The 21610-nt window shown below is 36.3% G+C and overlaps 2 protein-coding genes across 3 annotated transcripts in view; one reads left to right on the forward strand and one right to left on the reverse strand.

The window, feature by feature from the left end:
• Nucleotides 1-324: 324 nt before the first annotated feature.
• Nucleotides 325-12084, reverse strand: LOC141434736 (eukaryotic translation initiation factor 3 subunit J-like). The gene is made up of 7 exons (XM_074097181.1): nt 11754-12084; nt 11590-11675; nt 11351-11455; nt 6325-6469; nt 4215-4382; nt 3022-3161; nt 325-790 (listed from the first exon to the last, which is right to left on the reverse strand). The coding sequence occupies exons 1-7, from the start codon at nt 11767-11769 to the stop codon at nt 728-730; spliced, it is 723 nt and encodes a 240-aa protein (XP_073953282.1). The 5' UTR covers nt 11770-12084; the 3' UTR covers nt 325-727.
• Nucleotides 12085-12289: 205 nt separating this feature from the next.
• Nucleotides 12290-21610, forward strand: part of LOC141434723 (phospholipid-transporting ATPase ABCA3-like) — a 36253-nt gene continuing 26932 nt past the window's right edge. The window contains exons 1-12 of one of the 2 annotated variants that reach the window (XM_074097161.1): nt 12290-12323; nt 12394-12583; nt 12676-12802; nt 13310-13416; nt 13812-13926; nt 14297-14388; nt 14700-14855; nt 16460-16570; nt 17463-17580; nt 18488-18658; nt 19479-19657; nt 20681-20821. In XM_074097161.1, coding sequence (XP_073953262.1) covers nt 12422-12583; nt 12676-12802; nt 13310-13416; nt 13812-13926; nt 14297-14388; nt 14700-14855; nt 16460-16570; nt 17463-17580; nt 18488-18658; nt 19479-19657; nt 20681-20821 — 1479 coding nt within the window. In that variant the 5' untranslated portion in view covers nt 12290-12323; nt 12394-12421. Of the gene's footprint in view, nt 12324-12393; nt 12584-12675; nt 12803-13309; nt 13417-13811; nt 13927-14296; nt 14389-14699; nt 14856-16459; nt 16571-17462; nt 17581-18487; nt 18659-19478; nt 19658-20680; nt 20822-21610 lie in introns of those variants that run through there. The other variant, XM_074097162.1, reaches the window with a different exon arrangement.

The raw sequence follows: 21610 nt of genomic DNA on the forward strand, positions 1-21610 counted from the left end.
TCGTACTTAGGGTTTCTGCGACAAGCTGTTGCGAGGTCCGTGTAACAACTTTGACATCATGTCTCACGTTCTAAATGAGTCATATCGCAAATAACACTGAGTTTAGACTTGCAAGAAAAATCGTGCAAGTTGCAATACATTGCGGCGCTTGATTAACCACTACAAACCGTTGGCTTTACTGCCTCGCAACCCGCAATGTAATGCAACCTGCATGATTTTTCTTGCAAGTCTAAACTCTGCTTAAGACTAACGTAACGGACCTGAATCAAGAATCTTTTAATTATTTCTCGCATGTGGAAATTTCTAACAAATAAAACCACAAAATATCACAATAAAAAATTTATTATCTATATAACATAACATCGGACCATAACCGTAGAATGAAACGACTGTATATTAAGTGTAAAATAATATATAGTAGGCTATATTATGGCGTTCACCAGTATGATACCTGAAGTCCAAAATAGGGAGACAAGCAGCAGACAGATATATAACTAATACTATAATTTATTGTGAGTTAAAATAATTAGACTCAGTTTATAAGAGCGAACTAAAATACAATAAGTAGTGACATGCAAAAAAGTATTTTTTTTTTACTTCAGTCGTTTAGTACACACAATGAAAAAACATGTTACGGCACAAACAATAGTCGCCCTTATAACTAAGTCCTGTAAGGCTAGTTTGTATCGTATATGGTTTTAGAAATCAGGTATCACTTAAAAGTTCTTTACATGAAATCGTCGAAATCGGCTTCGTAGTTACCATACGCGTCATATTGTGTTAGATGGGCCTGCAACAAAATGGTTGATTAGAACTTCCTCAAAATAGACTCGCGACTCAAAACGAATAACCTAACCACAAACAAACAAACAAACCTACAATAAGGAGAAATCTCAAATTGATTGTAGGTTACGCGGCATTGCAGTTTCGTCGACGATTTTTAACGACTTCAGTTGAGTTTGTATCATGTAGTAAATTTAACACAAGTCTCGCTTTTACAGTGCATTGATTCATGTTCATGACATCAACATCTTTTGCACCTATAATGCTGCTATTTTGCATACAAGCTCCTTTTGCGACGTAGGCATTGGAGAATGGATTTCGCGAAAATTAATTGCTTTAAAAAAGCTTTGGCTGCATTGTGATTTAAGCCCGGACTCGTCAGTTTCGATCGTCAGACTCGTCAGATCGGGTCAATCATATTTTTGCAAGGAGAGGTATTGTTAGTGTTGTTATTCTGTCCCATGACGCAGGAGACGTCAGTGATAGTGCTTCCGTGAAGTCGCCAAGCGGTCTCAGCGGAAGACCAGCGTTGGCCTCTACTATGCTGAGCTGAGACCGTTTCGCGATTTCGCAAATACTGTCATTAATATTTACTTTATACTTGTTTTATTTTGTGTACTTATGTAATTTGCGAAATGCGAATAAACGTTTTCCATTTCTATTTTCTATACACTTGCTTAGAAAAATGTTTGCAATGTATAAATACTAGCATGCTTAGGAGATGAGTCATGATTTACTGTCATTCGGTCCAAATGGAAAATCGTCCACTTGAGTGAGGGCTACCGCGTATGAATTCGCCGCTAGAGGCGCTAGTGTAGCGTGAGGTCTCCGAAATGTCAAATCTCATAGTTTTTGGGTGAGCTACGCAGGTTTATTTATAATTAGAATAATTTTGTGAATATTTTGCATTACCTGAAATTAATTATGGAAATTATGCGTTACGGGGCAATGAATGTCTGTGTTTTGAGACAGTTTTGTCTTTCGGAAACTTTTGTCATCCCTTTTTTTCCGAACAAAATGGGCGCAACACTGTGGTTGCTCGATATTTTTATGGTACGATTTTAAGGTGTATTAAATATGATTTTAATCTAAACTTTGTTTTCACGCCCGTAATAACAGACTTTGAAAGCCATACTTAAAAACCTCACGCAACAGTGCGCCATCTAGTGAGACAAAAAACGATAGCCCTCATTGACTATTTTGAATTTGGACCAAAATTAATATCAGCCAAAATTAATTTTGTCAAAATGTAATTATGCTGAAAAATATTTACTACAAAATTAATGTTTGTTGTAAATTAATTAAACCCAAATGGATCATATTGTCCATTATAAATTAGGAGCAAAATTAAATAAGCAATAAGTGAATGTTGTCTAAATCAAGTCTTAACTTAATATGTAGGCCCAAAACAAATGATTGCGGATGCAACATATTTACAATTCGTCATATTTCTGAGTGTATTGTCAAGGGCAAAGATATCGACACGGCCAAAGTTGCAAAAAAATTTATACACGGTCTTAATGTTAATAAAGTCGTGTATATCTTTGCCCTTGATTGTACTAAAATACAAGTAGTCGTTTTTTTTTTCGGCTTACATCAAATGACTTTGACGAATAATTTCGAGTTGTCCATTTTCCATTTGCATCAAATGACAATAAATCCTTTTAAAAGTGACCCAGAGGACGTTACAATGGCAAAATTGGCAACCAGCTACACTATAAAGTTGATTGACCCAAATACAAACTTTTCCGATAAAATACAATGGAAAATCTTTATGTACTACATCTGTAATAACTTCACTACTTTGAAAAAAGCTTATACCTCAATATTGATACTTTTCCATTGATATCGGTATCGGACGACGATAGACGACATCCGATGGCCGACACCATGTGCTGCTTTCACATATTTCCGACAAAATCGCTCTGATACGGCCGGTTCAAAATGGCCGCCAAGCATCGGGCTCTGCGCACTCAAGAGCACACATACAAACTTTATCGTCCGACAGCTCACGGGCGTCTGATGGTGCCGTGAACGTATCGTTGTCGGCTCCGATATCCGATATCGGGCCGGATAACGTGAAAGACAGGAACATAATTCAAATATTTTACTTGCCCCAATATCGGATCGGATAATGTGAAAACGCTCTTTCAAAGGTCAATTTGTTGACGTATCGATTTGAGATGCGAGATTTTTTCAAAGTAGTGACAATATGTTTGTTATCAAGTGAACACTTACGTTGTCCCCTTCGACTTTTAATTTCGCTTTGCCCTTGCCCTTGTTTGGCTTCTTTCCTTTGTCATTTTTCTCAGCCTTCTGCTTTTCAATGTACAAGTTGTCTACGGACAGTTTTATCCTCTTAATATCCAACGATGACACTGTAAACATTAAAAATAACTTTCTGTTAAAAACCAAAATTTTAGTACAAGTTCTTTAGGGGCAATCCTTTAGACTTAGAATATGCAACAGAGTTAGCTATAAATGTTTAACAAAACAAATACAGTCACAAGCGTTAATTTGGGACCCACTGAGTGTTGAATATCTGTAATTTTGTATGAGAATTCAAAGGATTTTTTGACGAAATGGGTCCCAAATTAACGCTCGTGACCTTACCTCTAACCTCAACAAGCTCAGTTTTTTTTTTGCTGAATGTACTTGCATTGTCATCAAACTTACATGTGTAATTTTGTACCAAATTTCAAGTCAATCCAAACACTTTGGTCAAAATTAACTTACAAGATTTGACCCAACAACAACAACAAACAAATTAAATATATATTAATAAAGTAATGAAATATATATGTGTAAATTATTATCAGAGCATTGCCTTGGTTTAAGAGACAACAGTTATTTGTCAAATCATTTGACTGTTTTTTAATTTGAAAGTAATGATAAATTATTTGATTTTCTGGTCTAAAGTAGAATTGATTTTTTACAAAGCTTTTATTTAGTTTCACCTGTCCCGTTGTCTGTCTGTAATCAAATCTTGCAAGTTAAATTCAACCAACTTCCAGTAGTTGGATTGACTTGAAATTTGGTATACTTATGTAAATTGCGTGACAATACAATAATCTGGTAGTGACATCGTGGTAATCCAGGCAGGATCGTCTCCACAGGACGGAACTCTTCAACGGTTAATGGCATCGACTTGAAATTTGGTATGCAAATGTAGCTTGGGTGACAATACAAGTACCTATAGTCAACAAAAAGTACAGTCAGCAAAAAAAGCTTGTATTAAAAATATTTTTAATCAAAACTTATTTTTTGCTAGATTAGTGTATTGCAATGATTGTTTATTGTAACGTGTTGTAGGCGTTTTCTAGACGTAGTAGTTAGCACACGTACGAATTTATCACACCCGCCACGTCACTAGCAAAAAAAATATGGTGTGAAGATAAGCAAATTTAGTCATAAATATACATTATACTCACTTTGAACAATAATATTTTTAACCAGATCTTCGACAAACTCAGGGAATTCATCCTGAGATTTGTACAGGGTAATTTTTTTGACGAGAAGCTCAGCGAATTCAGAGAATTCCTCTTTGTTGGTTGGTTCGAAGCTGTCTATTTTGCCACTGCCGGCAGCGTCTGTCAAGCCTGCAACAGGAAAATTGCAATTTGTCGACAAAGTTACGTAATATGTTAGGTTAGACGATAGAGACGAGGTTAGTACTAGACTTATTGCTATCTTCCAACATGAGGTCATGAGGCGATATTGTCTAACGAAGAAATTCCCAAGAATTGCGTCGTGTCGCTCTCCCAGGGGCGAACAAGTGCGCAAAAGTACGCGGCGTCAACATTTTGTCACTCGTTTCTATAGTTACGGTCTCCTGAGTAACTCTTTAAATCGTAAGTTTATAGGATTAAAATATGCCAAACATACAGTTTTGTGGTAGTTTTAAGCTCCTTCTATAATTGGTCATCTAATAAGCATGTTAGTATAATGTGACACAGCATTTCTTCTAACAAACTGTACTACTTTTGTCCCCTCGCTGACGGGATAGAATAACAACAAGAAATAGTTGATCCACCCACGTATTGAATCCAGCTATCATATGCGTCTAATTCCTTTTACAAAACGAAACAAATACAATTTTTTTTATATTCAGCTGGATGGCAAACGAGCAAGTGGGTCTCCTGATGGTAAGAGATCACCACCGCCCATAAACATCTGCAACACCAGGGGTATTGCAGATGCGTTGCCAACCTAGAGGCCTAAGATGGGATACCTCAAGTGCCAGTATTTTCACCGGCTGTCTTACTCTCCACGCCGAAATACAACAGTGCAAGCACTGCTGCTTCACGGCAGGATTAGCGAGCAAGATGGTGGTAGCAATCCGGGCGGACCTTGCACAAGCAGCAAGGACCTGCAAAACAATATGTGAAGGGAGCAGTTACTTAATAAAAAGGTTAAGGACTACTGGCCCACAGGGCCAGTATTCCTTTCCTTGCAATTATAATTTTTGTGGTACAGACAACCACAAAAATTACAATTGCAAATCGACGTAATTGTTAATTACTTCATACAAAAAAGTGACCCAAGTATAAAAAATCGATTTAGGGGCTGTTTCACCACCCATTGACAAATTTTATTTGACAGATAAATGTGGTGCAGAGACGTCGCCTATTCGAACAAAACAAACAGAACCGGCATCACATTTATCCCTCACATCAATTTAATCAATGGATGATGGAAGCGGGGGTTAGTCTGTCAGTTAAATTACCAGAGAATATTGGACACGTATTTTTTCTTTTGTCAATCAAACAAACGCTCGTCAAAGTTCGGGAGTGGGGGCCCTTGACGTCACTCTAGTAAAAAGTATAGCTACATGTCCTTATTTTTTTTTATTTAACTGGTAAAATAAATATACATATTTAGGAATCTAGCCTATTGTATTACTAACACAATAATGGGTTATAACTAAATGCATTGAATTGAATACTACCCTCATCATGCACTTTTTAACAGAAACAAGTGGTAAAAGCGTATGTGATTCCAAGCGTTTGTGACAGTAATTGTCTGTTCATTTTAAAAGCTGCCTACAATGCATACCTACCTATAGGTATAATCATTTCATAGGGCCCATTTTGAATGTCTCATAATGGCATAGTTTGAAAATTCTTTTTGAAGTTAAGTTATCTTAGTTTAGTAGGTACGCAGAGGCAATCTTGTGGTAACTTACGGATTTCGTTACACTCAATTAGACCATAAAATCATTTCCAATGGAAAATGAAATTTTATAACCTGGAAGTAGGTCACACAAGCACATTTTAATACCATGCTTGATTTAGTAATTCCTTTTAGGTATGAAGTTTGAAAGGACCTAGGTAGGAAAACAAGCAAATAGGTAATTTTTTGTCAGGTCTATACAAGGGAGGGACATGTAAAAATTACGTCACACCAAATTTGACCATTTTAAAATTAATTTCTTTTATGCCCTATAAACTAAGAAGGCCATTGAACTTTTAGAAAAAGGAATCCCCTCCTTTTTTCCTCAATATGGATGTTAACAGCTACACAAAATTTAGGATATCTTACCAAATGTTTCCATAGCGAGGCGGAGATCTGACTCCTCCTGCAGCTTCTGCCTCTTTAGTTTCTCGGCTAGCTTCTGTTCCGGAGTCATTTCCTCCTCTCCCGCCTTCTCGGCAGTCAGACGCTCTTTTTTCTCGCGTTCTAGACGCTGTAAATATTATTAACTGTTACAATATGTTGAATTATGATGTAAAGTTGTTTATGTAAAGGGAAAAATAAGAGTGGAGAGGTCAAGTCGACAATAAACATCATAGTGGCAAAATTAGTGGTGTACTGATGAAACTAAAATTATGTACCTTTTTACCAGGAGTACCTACCAAGTAGAGTATCAAGAGCTGCTTTAAGTTCATTGAATATAATTGAGGGTAATACATTTATCGATTTATATTATAATGAAGTTAAATGTATTTTCTGCTGCAATTTGTTTTAGTAAGCACTGTAACTTGACTACTGTTTTGAGACATTGATGTTTATCAAAATTTGGGAATGAGAGGTGATATTTAAATTATAATGGTCAAGTCCAATAGTGATAGTGACGAAATAAAACATACATTTAAAATATCAGCAGAGCACCTAACATTAAGAATATACAAATAATACTCGGTTGCAACCTTGTAAAAGCAATATAAGGACATTGTTAAAGAAATACAAGCCAGTGAATGTTAATTAAAAAAGAATTGAAAAAAAAAAAACTTGTTTGTAATAATTTCCTATAGCTTGTTATGAAAGCATATTGATATGGATAAACTAAGAGATAGTGAGAAGCTCGTCATAATGAAGTTCATTGCAAAAGAGCATTGCTTAAGCATTTAAGATAATTACTGATAACTGGGCTGGTATTTCACTTAGTAGCGTCATTATAATATATCTTTGTTAGTAATTATACATTAATTATATAGATTTAATCACTATTTAATAAATTTATTTACAGTCAAGAAAGTAAGAGTTAAAAGTCATTGTTTTCTTTAGTAAATATCTACTCTACTCTATTGATTAATTAATTAAATCATTACTTAATGGCTGTAACAGTGCTGGTTTTTAACCATATTTTAAAGAGAGAAGAGATTCTATGTTACTTGATAGATTTTTTTATTGACCACGGCTTGTACTGTAATTTATAGCTGTTGGTTCTGCGAAAATAAATAAATAATTAGAAAACATTTTGTAATAAGATATTAATTCCCAAACTGATTCTTCTGCCTACAGACAAAATAGTGAGATGCCAAATTGCTAGATTGGTATACTAAAAGTTCCAGCACAAGATTAAAGTATTCTTGGTGTAGTTAGAAACCTACTTCTCTCCTAAAAAAAGCCCAACCTTATTTAATGTGTGTGTTTGTGTCCATCATAATAACTCAAACACCTTTTATAACTATGTACAGTCAAGTACAAAAATATGGACTTATCTAACCCTTCAAAAATATGTAAGTACAGTATTCACGATGCACATAGGCGATCGCTGACATCTTAGTTAGCTCAGTGTAAGCTAGATGGCGCTTACTTCAATAAGGGATCTCTGAGCAGAATGACGGACGAACTCTAGAGGTCGCCACCGTAGTTTCACTTGATTCATTTATTTACGTAATAATATGTATTTAATATTTATTTATTATTTACTTATTTATTTATAAAAGTAGGCATTTATTACACTCATTTACTACACGAGTTTTACGACTAAATATATCTATAATCAATCACCCTTGCCGTTTTGTCGGCCAAGGGGGTGCTGTCGATCAGCTGTGACCGGGGAATTCTAACTGTATATTCTCGCCCTTAAAAGCTGAAGCACAGCTGTAAAACACTCATTCAACAGCTCACACTACACTAAACAGCTCTCTCGAAAGCTCCATACGCCCAGACTTGTAAGTTCTCCGATATTTAACTTTTGTTTTTCTGTGTATTTTATTATAATTATTTTCTTTATAATTTAACTTTTGTAATTGAACTGAAGGCTTCCCCTGCCAGGGAATCTTTTATTTCAAACATTTCTTTATACTTTATTTTAACACTTGTTAATTTCTCTCATCCGTTGTTATAAACTCAGAACCTATGTTAATGCTTATTACTTTTATGCAACGGATGCTTACCGGTGTTAAAATAAATTCAAACTCAGCTAAGTGACGTTAATTTCAAATGTTAATCCTCTAACGGTTATTTAGTGAACTGTTGTATTTTCAAATTTAACGGTCACTTAGGCTATTTATTTTTACCTTTTGTTTTTAATAATTATATAAAACTAGAATCACTTTCCTTTGCCTGCCTGTAACTCCGTATGATTGTCTTTGCCACTCACTGCAATTCAGCACACCCTAAAGTTGGGCATCGCTGCAGAGGAGTGACTGGCAAACATCTAGCACTGGAACAACTACACCACCTAATTTACAGGGCACTCCGTACGCTTCAACTTCCACACCTTTGTACGGCTTACACCTTCGTACGGCTTACAAGCTCCGTACGGCTACAGCTTTCTCCGCTCTGCACGGCTACAACTTTCAAAGCTCCGTTCGGCTACAGCTCTCACGTCAGGCGGCCCCTTTACGCCCTAACCTGACACTAAGCCCTGACGGTTAACTTCCGGAGTACTGCACATCCTTCTGGCTCGTCCAAGACCCTGATCGTTCCGGCGTGGAACACTTGTCCAGGCTGCTCGTCCTGCCGCCCTAAGGCCCCTTTTGACCTCGCACCACGACCACTCAGCTGGACCAGGCCCCCCTGCTGTGGCCAGCCTCTTCGCTCCGGTTCTTCTCTCCGACTCCAGGGAAGTGTAGGCCAGGGAGACCGAATAATCAGAACCACTTCTCAATAATCGCTTGAACTTACTACCTGAGATTCTCGTCATACTATTTACTTTTAATTTTGTTTCTTTTAGGCCTGTTATTTAAGTCTTCAATTTTAATTAAAATAATTATTAAAAAAATGGATGTTAACACTCAAAAAATTAACTTACTACCTCCTTTAAGGTCAAATCTCTCCTCCTGCAGCTTCTGCCCTTGACAGTAGCGCCCGTTCCGGAGTCATTTTTCTCCCGCCTTCTCGGCAGTCAGACGCTCTTTTTTTCTCGCGTTCTAGACGCTGTAAATATTTATTGTGTTACAATATGTTGAATTGTATGTAAAGTTGTTTATGTAAAGGGAAAAATGGTCGGGGTTAGAATAACGCCATTCCCCGTCTAAAATTAAGAGGTGTACTGATGAAACTAAAATTATGTACCTTTTTACCAGGAGTACCTACCAAGTAGAGTATAGAGTACCAAGAGCTGCTTTAAGTTCATTGAATATAATTGAGGGTAATACATTTATCGATTTATATTATAATGAAGTTAAATGTATTTTCTGCTGCAATTTGTTTTAGTAAGCACTGTAACTTGACTACTGTTTTGAGACATTGATGTTTATCAAAATTTGGGAATGAGAGGTGATATTTAAATTATAATGGTCAAGTCCAAGAGTGATAGTGACGAAATAAAACATACATTTAAAATATCAGCAGAGCACCTAACTAAGATTACAAATAATAACGGTTGCAACCTTGTAAAAGCAATATAAGGACATTGTTAAAGAAATACAAGCCAGTGAATGTTAATTAAGAGGAATTGAAAAAAAAAAACTTGTTTGTAATAATTTCCTATAGCTTGTTATGAAAGCATATTGATATGGATAAACTAAGAGATAGTGAGAAGCTCGTCATAATGAAGTTCATTGCAAAAGAGCATTGCTTAAGCATTTAAGATATTACTGATAACTGGGCTGGTACTTCACTTAGTAGCATCATATTTTGTAAGTTTTTATAATTATCATAAGATAATAGATTTTAATCAAATTTTTACATTCAAGAAAGTAAGTTAAAAGTCATTGTTTTCTTTAGTAAATATCTACTCTACTCTATTGATTAATTAATTAAATCATTACTTAATGGCTGTAACAGTGCTGGTTTTTAACCATATTTTAAAGAGAGAAGAGATTCTATGTTACTTGATAGTTTTTTTTTATTGACCACGGCTTGTACTGTAATTTATAGCTGTTGGTTCTGCGAAAATAAATAAATAATTAGAAAACATTTTGTAATAAGATATTAATTCCCAAACTGATTCTTCTGCCTACAGACAAAATAGTGAGATGAATTGCTAGATTGGTATACTAAAAGTTCCAGCACAAGATTTAAAGTATTCTTGCTGTAGTTAGAAACCTACTTCTCTCCTAAAAAAAGGCCCAACCTTATTCAATGTGTGTGTGTGTTTGTGTCCATCATAATAACTCAAACACCTTTTATAACTATGAACAGTCAAGTACAAAAATATGGACTTATCTAACCCTTCAAAAATATGTACAGTAGAATCTTATTCCGGCATAATAAGGCTGTGGTAACATATTTTTGAGTGGTTCAAATAGATACATATTTTTGCACTTGACTGTACATGACATTACAATGAATAATGAATATGAAGTTCCTAATCAGCACTGGGCCTGTAAGGGAACAACAGCCCTAGCTCTCTCATTCTGAGAGGAGGCCTGTGCCCAGCAGTGGGACATATCACTAATATTATATTATAATATATAGTCAGCAGTTAAGAATAGAAAGGACCATGTAACTAGCACAGAATACGAAAACAGGTTGTTACAACAGAAATAGAAAGTAATGATTTAATGATATTTGACTTGTACAGACTAGCCATTCTTTCATATGTCATACAATAGACACTATGCTGAACATGAATTCAATTGATTAGAATTTTTAGGGCAACCAGAATAATATAACCATGATACTAGTACAAATCCAGCCCTCCCAGATATAGATTTAATATGGTTTACTGTTTTCTGTATTGCTTACTATTTCTGGTGTACATTAAAGAGTCGTTGTATTGTATTGTAGAATGTTGTGTGGAAATGAAACTTGTTCAAACATTTTTTTTTTTCCAGAATTAGCATTTTGCTGATCTTACATTTTTATATAAAATAAGTACCATGATTGAAGACAAAAATACCATATGGTTGGCCATTTAGAGGACAGCAGGTAATAAAGGACTACTAACCTCTTTCTCAGCAATTTTGTCGGCAATTTTCTTTTTGGGCTTAGGAGGTGGTGGAGGCAGTTTTTCCTCGTCCTTCTTCTCTTCCTCCTCGTCCTCCCAGCTCTCCTGCAAAGCACCGGTAGCAACACGTAAGCACCCATATTGAGGTTATACAGAAAAATGGCAAAGAAAAGTGTGCAAAAACTCTCATGCCGTCACCCCAACGTCACAATAAACAATTTGGCAGCTTCGCCTGTTACCTTGACGATCTCTTCCTCGTCCTCGCCCTCCCATTTATTCGAACTTGTCAACGTGGTCGGCAATTTAGGCTCGAAATTTTCCGCATCTGGAATTTAACCACACAATGACATCGCACTGCTGCTAAAACAAAAATCAATAAAACAACGCAATCTCGGACACTCACCCCACGACTCGTCCATGATTGCGGACACTGTATAGCACCAAAATTAATTTCGTTACTCGTTTCACGTGAAGACAAATCAGACACAGCGAAATGACTCGCCGCAATGCTTTTTATCACAAGATGTCTCCAGGGTCGACACAGAATTTAGTAACGATGTTCACTAGCGGATTTTGTCAAACGATCGAAGCTTTTCTACTATGACAACGATCAGATTGAGAAACGATGAAGGAATGACATAATTTTGGCGAATTCCCAACGAAAATATAATCAAAATTTGATAAGCAAAAATATGACTCCATTGCAGACGATAATTTCCGAATCACTAATAATATTCAATATGGCCGACAACTTCAGTGTTGCCATTATAATAACTTTTAATCGATTTGTGTGAATCGAAAGAATCGAAAACAAGAACCTGAGCATTTGCTTGCTAGTGAACAGCAAACTTTTGACCATAGACTATTTTTGTGCTTAATTATGGTAGCTCTGGACTTTACAAACGTCAGAATCATGTCAGAATAAAATGTCGCCGAAGTTTGAAATCACTTTGCAAAAGAATTCATTTCCACTGTTTGTAAACATAATCTGCTCTATTTTAATACAGTATTTGTAATAAGATTTTATAAAATTTCCATTACAGTGCGTTTTTATATACAACTTACGTTGCAATGACGATCTCCAATCATCCAGTGCTGATATTAACGTGCAAACATTTAAAAGAAAGGAGGCGAAGACTTTTTCATACAATTTGGGAAATAACTAGCGGAGTTTTAGTATTCGTTATGTTGCTATTAATGAGACAAGTTATAAAACATTCTCATTTTACTCAGGTATGAAACAAATATCATACACAATGTATGTACGTCCGTTACGGATAACGGACACGGAACGATATTTTTTAAAAGTATTTTTTCATCTTTAGGATCGCGGTGACGTCTCTGGGACACGGCTGAACGAGATTATTTATACCCCAAATAATAAATTAATGCAAACCTTCATGACGAAAGTAGCAAATAACTTTGGCCAAAGGCATGCGAGAACTAATTCAGGTACGTTTTAACCTTCGAGAAAAGTATGGCTTGGTGGTGCTCTTTTTCTACTTTGTGGGTGCATGCAGTATATTCAGTATGCAGTATGTTCAATGCTGTAATTATGACTGTGTTATATTTAAATGAAACAAATAACAGCACTAGATTCTTGGATTTCTAAGGGCAGTTATTAAGCTTAGATAGTATGACCATAAAATGCTTTTGTAGGTAAAAGTTGTCGCATCACTTTGATCTTTAGGTACAGGGTCGGAAGGTGCAGTTTAGTATTTTGTTACATACACTTATCTCAATTTTGGGGGAAGCGTGGGCTAGTTCCTGATTGCATTCCTAAAGATATCCAAATATTAAATAGATGTATTTAAAGCTATTCATAGAAAATAAAATATTACTGGTTTTTTCTAACAACTTCAAATAAGTTCTGCAATTATAAATTCATTCACATTTGAAGTTGGTTAATGTTTTGGATATAAGAAAAAAAAGGCTTTTTTTAATCCTACGCTGTTTCAGCTCTCGTGCCATTCAAGGGTTTCCCCAATGAGGCAGCAGTCGACGACTATATGGCATCTTTGTCGTCAGTAAATGGTTCAAATCCAATTGCAGTTGTAAGCTTTAAGGTTTGTTTAAAAATATTCAATAATATTTTCCCAGTAAATTTATTTGTTAAAATCAGGCTTATTGCAGACATAGGTACCTACCAAATTTCACATTAACGTAAGCACTAGAAGTGGGCCAATGTTCGACTACAAGATTTGAAGCAAACAAACAAAATAGATATACTTATGTATGAATACAAAGTTAGTAAGAAAAGCTTAAACAACCTTTCTAGTTCTTAAAAAAAAAACAAATCAGATTCATCAAAAAAAGTTAGTGCTACCAAATAAAGAGTATCAAGATTGTTTTCAGTTCAGTTGAAGCACAATTTTTCATGAAAAATATTTGAATATTTAAATGTAAAAACTTTTCACTTTACAGTTATAAATATTTTACAATCAGATACAATTTATTACAGGATGTCAACACAACTCTTCCCAACCTGGACTACACTATCAAATTAGTAGATAAAGCAGATTTAAAACTTTACCGGCCCAAGTTAAAACAAATACCCATATATGAACCCCTCAATAGTAAGTAAATGTACCCATCAATCACTACTGGCATATTATCTCGGACAAAGGGTCTAGGGGTAAAACTGCCCCTGGTTGAAATTTTAGTTTTCTTAGATGCATTTATTTGTCCCACTATATAAGATATTATTTTACCAAGTTTTAAGCTAGGTTTAGAAAAAAAAAATAAGTTTGGATAATCCTCCTGACAAACAAGAAAATAATTTGAATTTGATATAATATGTACCTACTAATAATAGTAATTAATTTCCAAGACTGGATCCATTGATTCTCAGGGAAGACATAGATACTGTGAATCACAGATACTGTGTTTTTCGGGTATTATTTACTGACATACCTACCTAAGTTGTTTATTTTCTATTGTTTTTAGCAAAAGAACAAGCATCTTTCCCTTTAATGAAACTTCAGTGGGCCATTGACAGAACATTCATGGAACGAGTCACTGGTGTCAATATTTCGCACGTAAATATCATTTTTGTGCTTAATGATATTGCGGTCTTTTTTATTTATTTATTTATTTGTCGACAAAAAAATTACAGCATTACAGTTGAAACACCAATGCGCTATAAAATTCAAATTATACAAAAAAAAGATACCCAAAAAGACATATAAAATACACAAAAATTACATTAAAAAACCATCTTAAGGTCAAGAACTCCACGCTCATTCATTCATCATTACTTTGACTCATTTTGACTACACTTAGAAAAAAACTGTGATTACACATCGTAACAATCGTAAGTTTAATAAAAGTATATGTATAATTTTTTCAGAGAGTATCAATCCCTCACTTTCGCTCGAATTCGGACACAAAGACGCCAATAGCAATTATCCATCAGTTTTTAATATTTTGCACGGTTGCTGCTCCTTTGCCTTTCTTTCTGTACAATTCTTCGAGATTGGTCAACGAGAGACGCAGTGGCTTGAAGGTGAGTTGGCTGTTTTTTATGTGGCACTAGACAAATGAGGGCTATCGTTTTTTGTCTCACTAGATGGCGCACTGTAGCGTGAGGTTTTTAAGTATGGCTTTCAAAGTCTGTTATTACGGGCGTGAAAACAAAGTTTAGATTAAAATCATATTTAATACACCTTAAAACCGTACCATAAAAATATCGAGCATGCCACAGTGTTGTAGTCCCCGTTTTGTTCGGAAAAAAGGGAGGACAAAGGTTTCCGAAAGACAAAACTGTCTCAAAACACAGATATTCATTGCCCTGGAACGCATTATTTGCTATAATTAATTTCAGATATTGCAAAATATTCACAAATTTATTCTAATTATAAATAAACCCGCGTAGCTCACCCAAAAAGTATGAGATTTGACATTTCGGAGACCTCACGCTACACTAGCGCCTCTAGTGGCGAATTCACACGCGATAGCCCCCATTGGCCCGCCAGGACATTTGAATTTACCCACCAACGCGTTGATCGGCCGGCCGGCTAATAACTCGACTAATTTTTGTAGTAAGGTACTTCTGAAACAAGTGGCCCGCGCGGCACCGCCTTTGACTTAGTGTGCCCACCTAGAAAATCAATTGGCCAGCCTGCACCGAACATTAGATTAGACGAAAACTAAAGCTGAATTTACAGTTGTCTTACGTATCGCGTCGTGATGCGTCAGACATCAGAAAATCATCAGTTTTATAAAAGCGATTTGAATCATAATTATTTATCTAACGCAATGTCTTGTGGCTCCCTCTCTCTGGTTGTGTATGAAACCAAAATGAAGAAAATTAATTTCTTGAAATCATATCACTCGAAATACTGTAGTGCGCAGAAATGCGTAGCTTGCAATATGGTTGGTTAAGTATATATTGCAAACACTTCTCTAAGCAAATGTATCGCTGTAGTCTCCTGGGCCAAGGGATAGACAGAATAATAACACTTAAAAATTAATTGGCCCAATTACAAATATGCATAAGGGTGAAGACCAAAAAGTTGCACACCGTTAAAGCTGCGTTAGCAGGTAGTTATAATTTCCATTAACTTTTTCCACCCATACAAATGTATGATTAATTTTCGTGTCACAATGGAAAAAGTTAATGGAAATTATAACTAGGTACCTTAACAACCTATGCTTTAACAACTTTTTGGTCTTCACCCATAAACTGCTTTTAGTCTTTATACGGCACACTAGCGACATCTTTTATAGAGTAGAGGACATGATACCACACCACTAGCGCTACTTGTGTCGAGTAGAGGAACTACTAAATTGGCTGGAAGGAGCAAATCCTATAACTGCTTTTATCTTCACTAGCGACATCTAGTAAAGAGTAAAAGACACGATACCACTAGCGCCGCTTGTGTCAAGTAGATGAACTGCTAAATTGGTTGGAGGGAGCAAGCAAACCCCGAAAGCCCGTAAATTTGCTTTTCATCTTTATACGGTACACTAGCGACATCTAGTACAGAGTAGAGAACAGGATACCACTAGTGACACTAGTGACGAGTAGATGAACTACTAACTTGTTTGGGGAAAGATCTTTTTAGCCCAGTGAATTCTCTTACTTTGTTTTATTAATTTTTCCTCTAGGAGCTAATGAAGATTGTAGGTGTTACACTCAATGAAGTACGTTTGTCGCATGTTATGGCCACCGCAGTACTATCTACTATCTACGCCAGTCTCATTACCATGATGCTTAAGGTAACCTACTCTCAAACATTGTATATATATCCATTGTACAGTCGCCATCAGATATTTCGGAGCGGCCAAGGTAGTCAAAAATATCGGCACATGCACTTTATTATTAAGGTATTAGAGTTCATGTATCGATATTTTTGATCACCTTGCCCGCTCCGAAATATCTGATGGTGACTGTATATAATCAGAATCTTCAAAACGGCTCCAACGATTTCGATGATGGGGTTTTCGGGAATGACAAAACGATCTAATTTGGTCTTATCTCTAGGAAAATGCTTATTAACCCCCGATGCAAAAAGAGGGGTGTTATAAGTTTGAACGCTATATGTGTCGCTGTGTCTGTGTGTCTGTCTGTGGCACCGTAGCTCTTAAACGGGTGGACTGATTTGAATGCGGTTTTTTTAAATTGAAAGCAGGTTTTCTAGCGATGGTTCTTAGATACGTTTTATCAAAATCGGCTCAGCCGTTTTTTAGATACTGAACTTTGAAGTGACAAAGTCGGGGGTTTTCCAACTTTTTGTTGGTTAGGTTAGGTTTAAGCAAAGCTCGGTCGCCCAGGTAAATGAATCGTTGCCAAGGGTTACGACATTAAGCTGGTGGAAACTGCTTCTCTGTCGCTTTACATTAAATTGAAATTTAGTAATTACTTCTTAAATAAAATATTGCATTCCAATATGGCTAGACATGTAAATTTAAAGCTTTGTCAGCTACTTACATATTATTAAGCAATGGGTCAACACCCATACATTACATCAATATGTACAGCATATTATAGTACAGCGGATAAATGTTAATTGGTATATTATTTTCGTGTTAAGCGCTTACTATTTATGGTGAACAATAAAGAGTCATTGTATTGTATTGTATTGTATTGTATTATATTGTAATCATCTAGGCGACCAGCACCCCCATACTACCGCGGAGTAACTCCTTCATCATCGCCTGGACGATAATACTGCACTTCATGAATGTGACGTCATTGGCGTTTGTCACTACTGCACTCTCACAGGACTGTGAGTAATCAAGCTTGGATGTTTTTTTTATTCCACTGGATAGCAAACGAGCAAGTGGGTCTACTGATGGTAAGAGATCACCACCGCCCATAAACATTTGCAACACCAGGGGTATTGCAGACGCGTTGAAAACCTAGAGGCCTAAGATGGGATACCTCACGTGCCAGTAATTTCACCGGCTGTCTTACTCTCCACGCCGGAACACAACAGTGCAAGCACTGCTGCTTCACGGCAGAATTAACGAGCAAGATGGTGGTAGCAATCCGGGCGGACCTTGCACAAGCTCCTACCTACCACCTGCAATGTTGCATGTTGTCAACGCAATGAACGAGTGCAGTCAGTATGCAGTGATTTGTAAAATTATTTTTTGTTTGGGTATACTCCTTGTAGGTAGCTCCAGTTTGGTTCCAAATTTGAAGAAGAGTTACCGCTTCCTAGAAAGTTTATTAGTTCGCTTTTTGTTAGATATATAGGTATTTCATTTATTGAATTAGGCGTTACTTTGCGGAGGTCCACATCAATGAACTAAAACAATTACTTTGCTCACCCGCGACCTTATGATAGCTACGTTTGTGCAAGAAATGTGTGTTCAGCAGAGTTCCTCCACCACACTGTAAGAACACACACAAACCCTTCTATCACCACCATACTACACAGACTTTTTTTACTTTTAAATTACATAAAATTTGATTTGATGGTTTGGCTGAAAAAGCCCAGAGACGCTCAAAAAAAAAGTCAGTGTAGTGTGGCAGTGGGAATAGATGGGTTTGTGTGATTTGTGTGTGTTCTTACAGTGTGGAGGTGGAGGAACTGCATGAACGCGCATACCTTGCTAGCAAAGTAATTGTTTGAGCTAATATATATGTATATTTAAACACAAATATTTTTATATACCTACATGTTTCAGACCATCATGCTAACGGCCTAGCGTTAGCGGTGTACATAGTGTCCTGTGTGCTTTGCAAGATCTGGTACAACACGTGCCATAAAACAGTGCAGGTGTACTTAGTCAGCTGGTTCCTCCCCCACGCGCCAGTTTACCTGTTCTGGGATGAAGTCAAATACTTGGAATACATTGGTGAGTAACTCAATTTGACTACTTAATTTGAATTTTTACCTATTTTTATCGATTTAAAAGGAAAATTAGATCGTAAATACAAACTGAGACATAGATGCACAGAAAAACCAGAAAAAGAGACCAGCACTGGGAATCGAACCCAGGTCCTCAGCATTCCGTGCTGCGTGCTATAACCGTGGTATAATCATAATTTGATTGCTTAGTAGCGACCTCTTTTGTCTGGGTGAGCGATTAGTTCCGAAAGAATGTGACGTCTGTCGACGCAACATAGATGTTGCTAGTGCTAGTGCTTAAGTAGCATAGTAGAGGTAAGCAACCTGAGATAATATGTGTACATAGGAAAAATTCGTGTCTAGATTCCTGTCCAGCAGTGGTGTAGGGGTTATAGCACGCAGCACGGAATGCTGAGGACCTGGGTTCGATTCCCAGTGCTGGTCTCTTTTTCTGGTTTTTCTGTGCATCCATGTCTCAGTTTGTATTTACGATATGGTTTCACGGGATACCCGTAAAAGTAACAAAAATTTGGAGTTGAAATAAAAAATACAAAAAGACCCCAAAAAAATCAATCATAAGGAAAATTAGACTCAGAGTATTAACTTTAACAGAATTATCTCGTAGAAATGAGTATTCTATGTCCAACAAACACGACCTATCATTATTGGCAGGCCTCTCACTAGGTGGACTGACGACATCGTGAGAATTGCGGGCAACAGGTGGATGCAAGTGGCGAGTTGTCGTTCATTGTGGCGTTCTAAGGAGAAGGCATCACGGCGCGACGCGTCAGTAATTTAGCTCGCTTATAAACTTTTGTCTTTGGCAGGCATCGGCGCATCCTTCGGCGGCATAGCCACACAGCACACTCCGACCTGCGTCCCGGTTCTGTTATCTTGGACGGTGTTTGTGGTACAGCAGGTGTTCATTATGACGCTGGCGTGGTACCTCGATATGGTCAATCCGGGGAGTTACGGCGTGGCGCAGAAGTGGAACTTTTTGTTCAAGGTAGTTAAGGGGATAGACTTTGTATTTGAACAGTGAGACATAGAGGTTTAAACAACCGGCCTGAGAATCAAGGGTTATGTACTTCTCTCTCCGTGCACCTATTTTCTGAATTACTTATATATACTAACCTTTACGCACGTTGTTGGTACTCTTGATACTCTTGGTACTCATGGTAGTGGTGATGAATTCTCATCAAATGACCCGCATGCTCGTTTGCTTCGATCTCATAAACATAATTAAAAAAAAGATTCGCATGCGTAAACTATTAACATAGCATTTGAATTAAAAGATTTCGTAAGAAATCCCGTGGCAGTTCCCAAAAATTTATTAACGTAGCATCTTAGCGATTGAAATATTTGTATTTTAACCTGATCCTATTGGAATACAAAATAGCCTATTATTATTCCTGACATCCAGCTCTACCTAGCTGTACTATTTACATACCAAATGTCATCCAAATCCGTCTAGCTGTTTTAACAAACCAGTGGGCGGATTATGGATGCAATTTATTTACGTCAAAATCATGTCGAACGATATACGTAATATGGATATGACTACAATTGGTTAAAAAAATAACACAATTGAAAAATAGTTTATTGCTGTAGTAAATAATCGTATTTTTAATATTTTGCATATTTTCAATGCATTCCTTTAATAGTTCGCTATCCACTTATGTAGGGAAAAAGACCTCTTTACATCTACAGATGTAAGAGGTCATTTTCCCTACATAAGTGGATAGCGTTCTACAAATTTAAGAGGTGCGTATTCGTAAAGTGATACTTCACCATTATTAGGAACATTATCACCATCATTAAAATTTCTATACATTTTTATACAAAAAAATATTAATCGAAGTAATAAAAGTCTTATCCATCTTATGCTTTCGTCACCACATTGCATCCATCATCCGCCCTTTAGTGAGTAGGTACCTACCAAAAAAACACACATGCGCAAACGCATATAAACATTCAGATTTATAATATAAATAGGTTTGTATCCCCATATTATCTTTCATGCTTCTAGAAACAGTACTGGACCAAAAAGAGAACGGTGACATTCCACGTAACGGTCGAACAGACGAGACGCGTGCTGCGAGACGATAGGTTCTTCGAGAAGGGACCAATTAACGCACCCATTGTTATTAAGTTGACCAAAGTTACTAAGGTAAGTACTTGGGTAAGGCCGCGAATTTTGACCAATTTGGACGTTTCAAATTTGGAAGGCTGATAAAAAAAAACTGATAACACCTAGAGGTTTAATTTTTTTTTATATATGACACGATATAATCTCAAGGTCGCAAATGAGATAATTGATTTAAACCCTTTAAAAAAATAATAAAAATATATTACCGTCCAAACGTAACGAAAATTCACTATTTTTTTTGACCACGAGTACTTAATACCTTATTATTTTCATGCTATTTAACTTCTCATGATCATGATTTTGTTTAAACGAAATTTTATGATATAACGATAGTCCTACCGATTGCGGAATCATGATAATCAAATAATTTTCATGTTTTATATTTATTTCTTTTCACGTGCCAAAAAACCACGTTTTCATTACGAATACTTAGGTGACGCTTTTTTAAGCTACCTTTAACGCCAATTTCGGTAGAAATTTGTTTTTGTACACTGGCAACTAATACTCTAATAGGGCCAAAGACTACAGTATATATAGGGAGAAATAGGGCAACATCGATGAGATAAATAAATCTCATCAGTTTGTTGACAAACAGCCATCAAAAGTGACGCGGAGGTTTTTTTTTCGAAAAAACGTCGAAAGTGCTTGTTCGATTTTAAGGGTAAGTAGTGATTATTTTTAACTGGTTGTTTTTTCATACGATAGGGTAATCTTTTCCATGTAAGTGGCATGTGTTATTATGTTCAAAATGTCGTTATTCACCATGATAAACGATTTTTTGTATAAAATACGTTACACTTTCGTTACGAT

This window comes from Choristoneura fumiferana, chromosome 14 (genome assembly GCF_025370935.1).
Source record: "Choristoneura fumiferana chromosome 14, NRCan_CFum_1, whole genome shotgun sequence".
NCBI lineage: Eukaryota > Metazoa > Arthropoda > Insecta > Lepidoptera > Tortricidae > Choristoneura > Choristoneura fumiferana.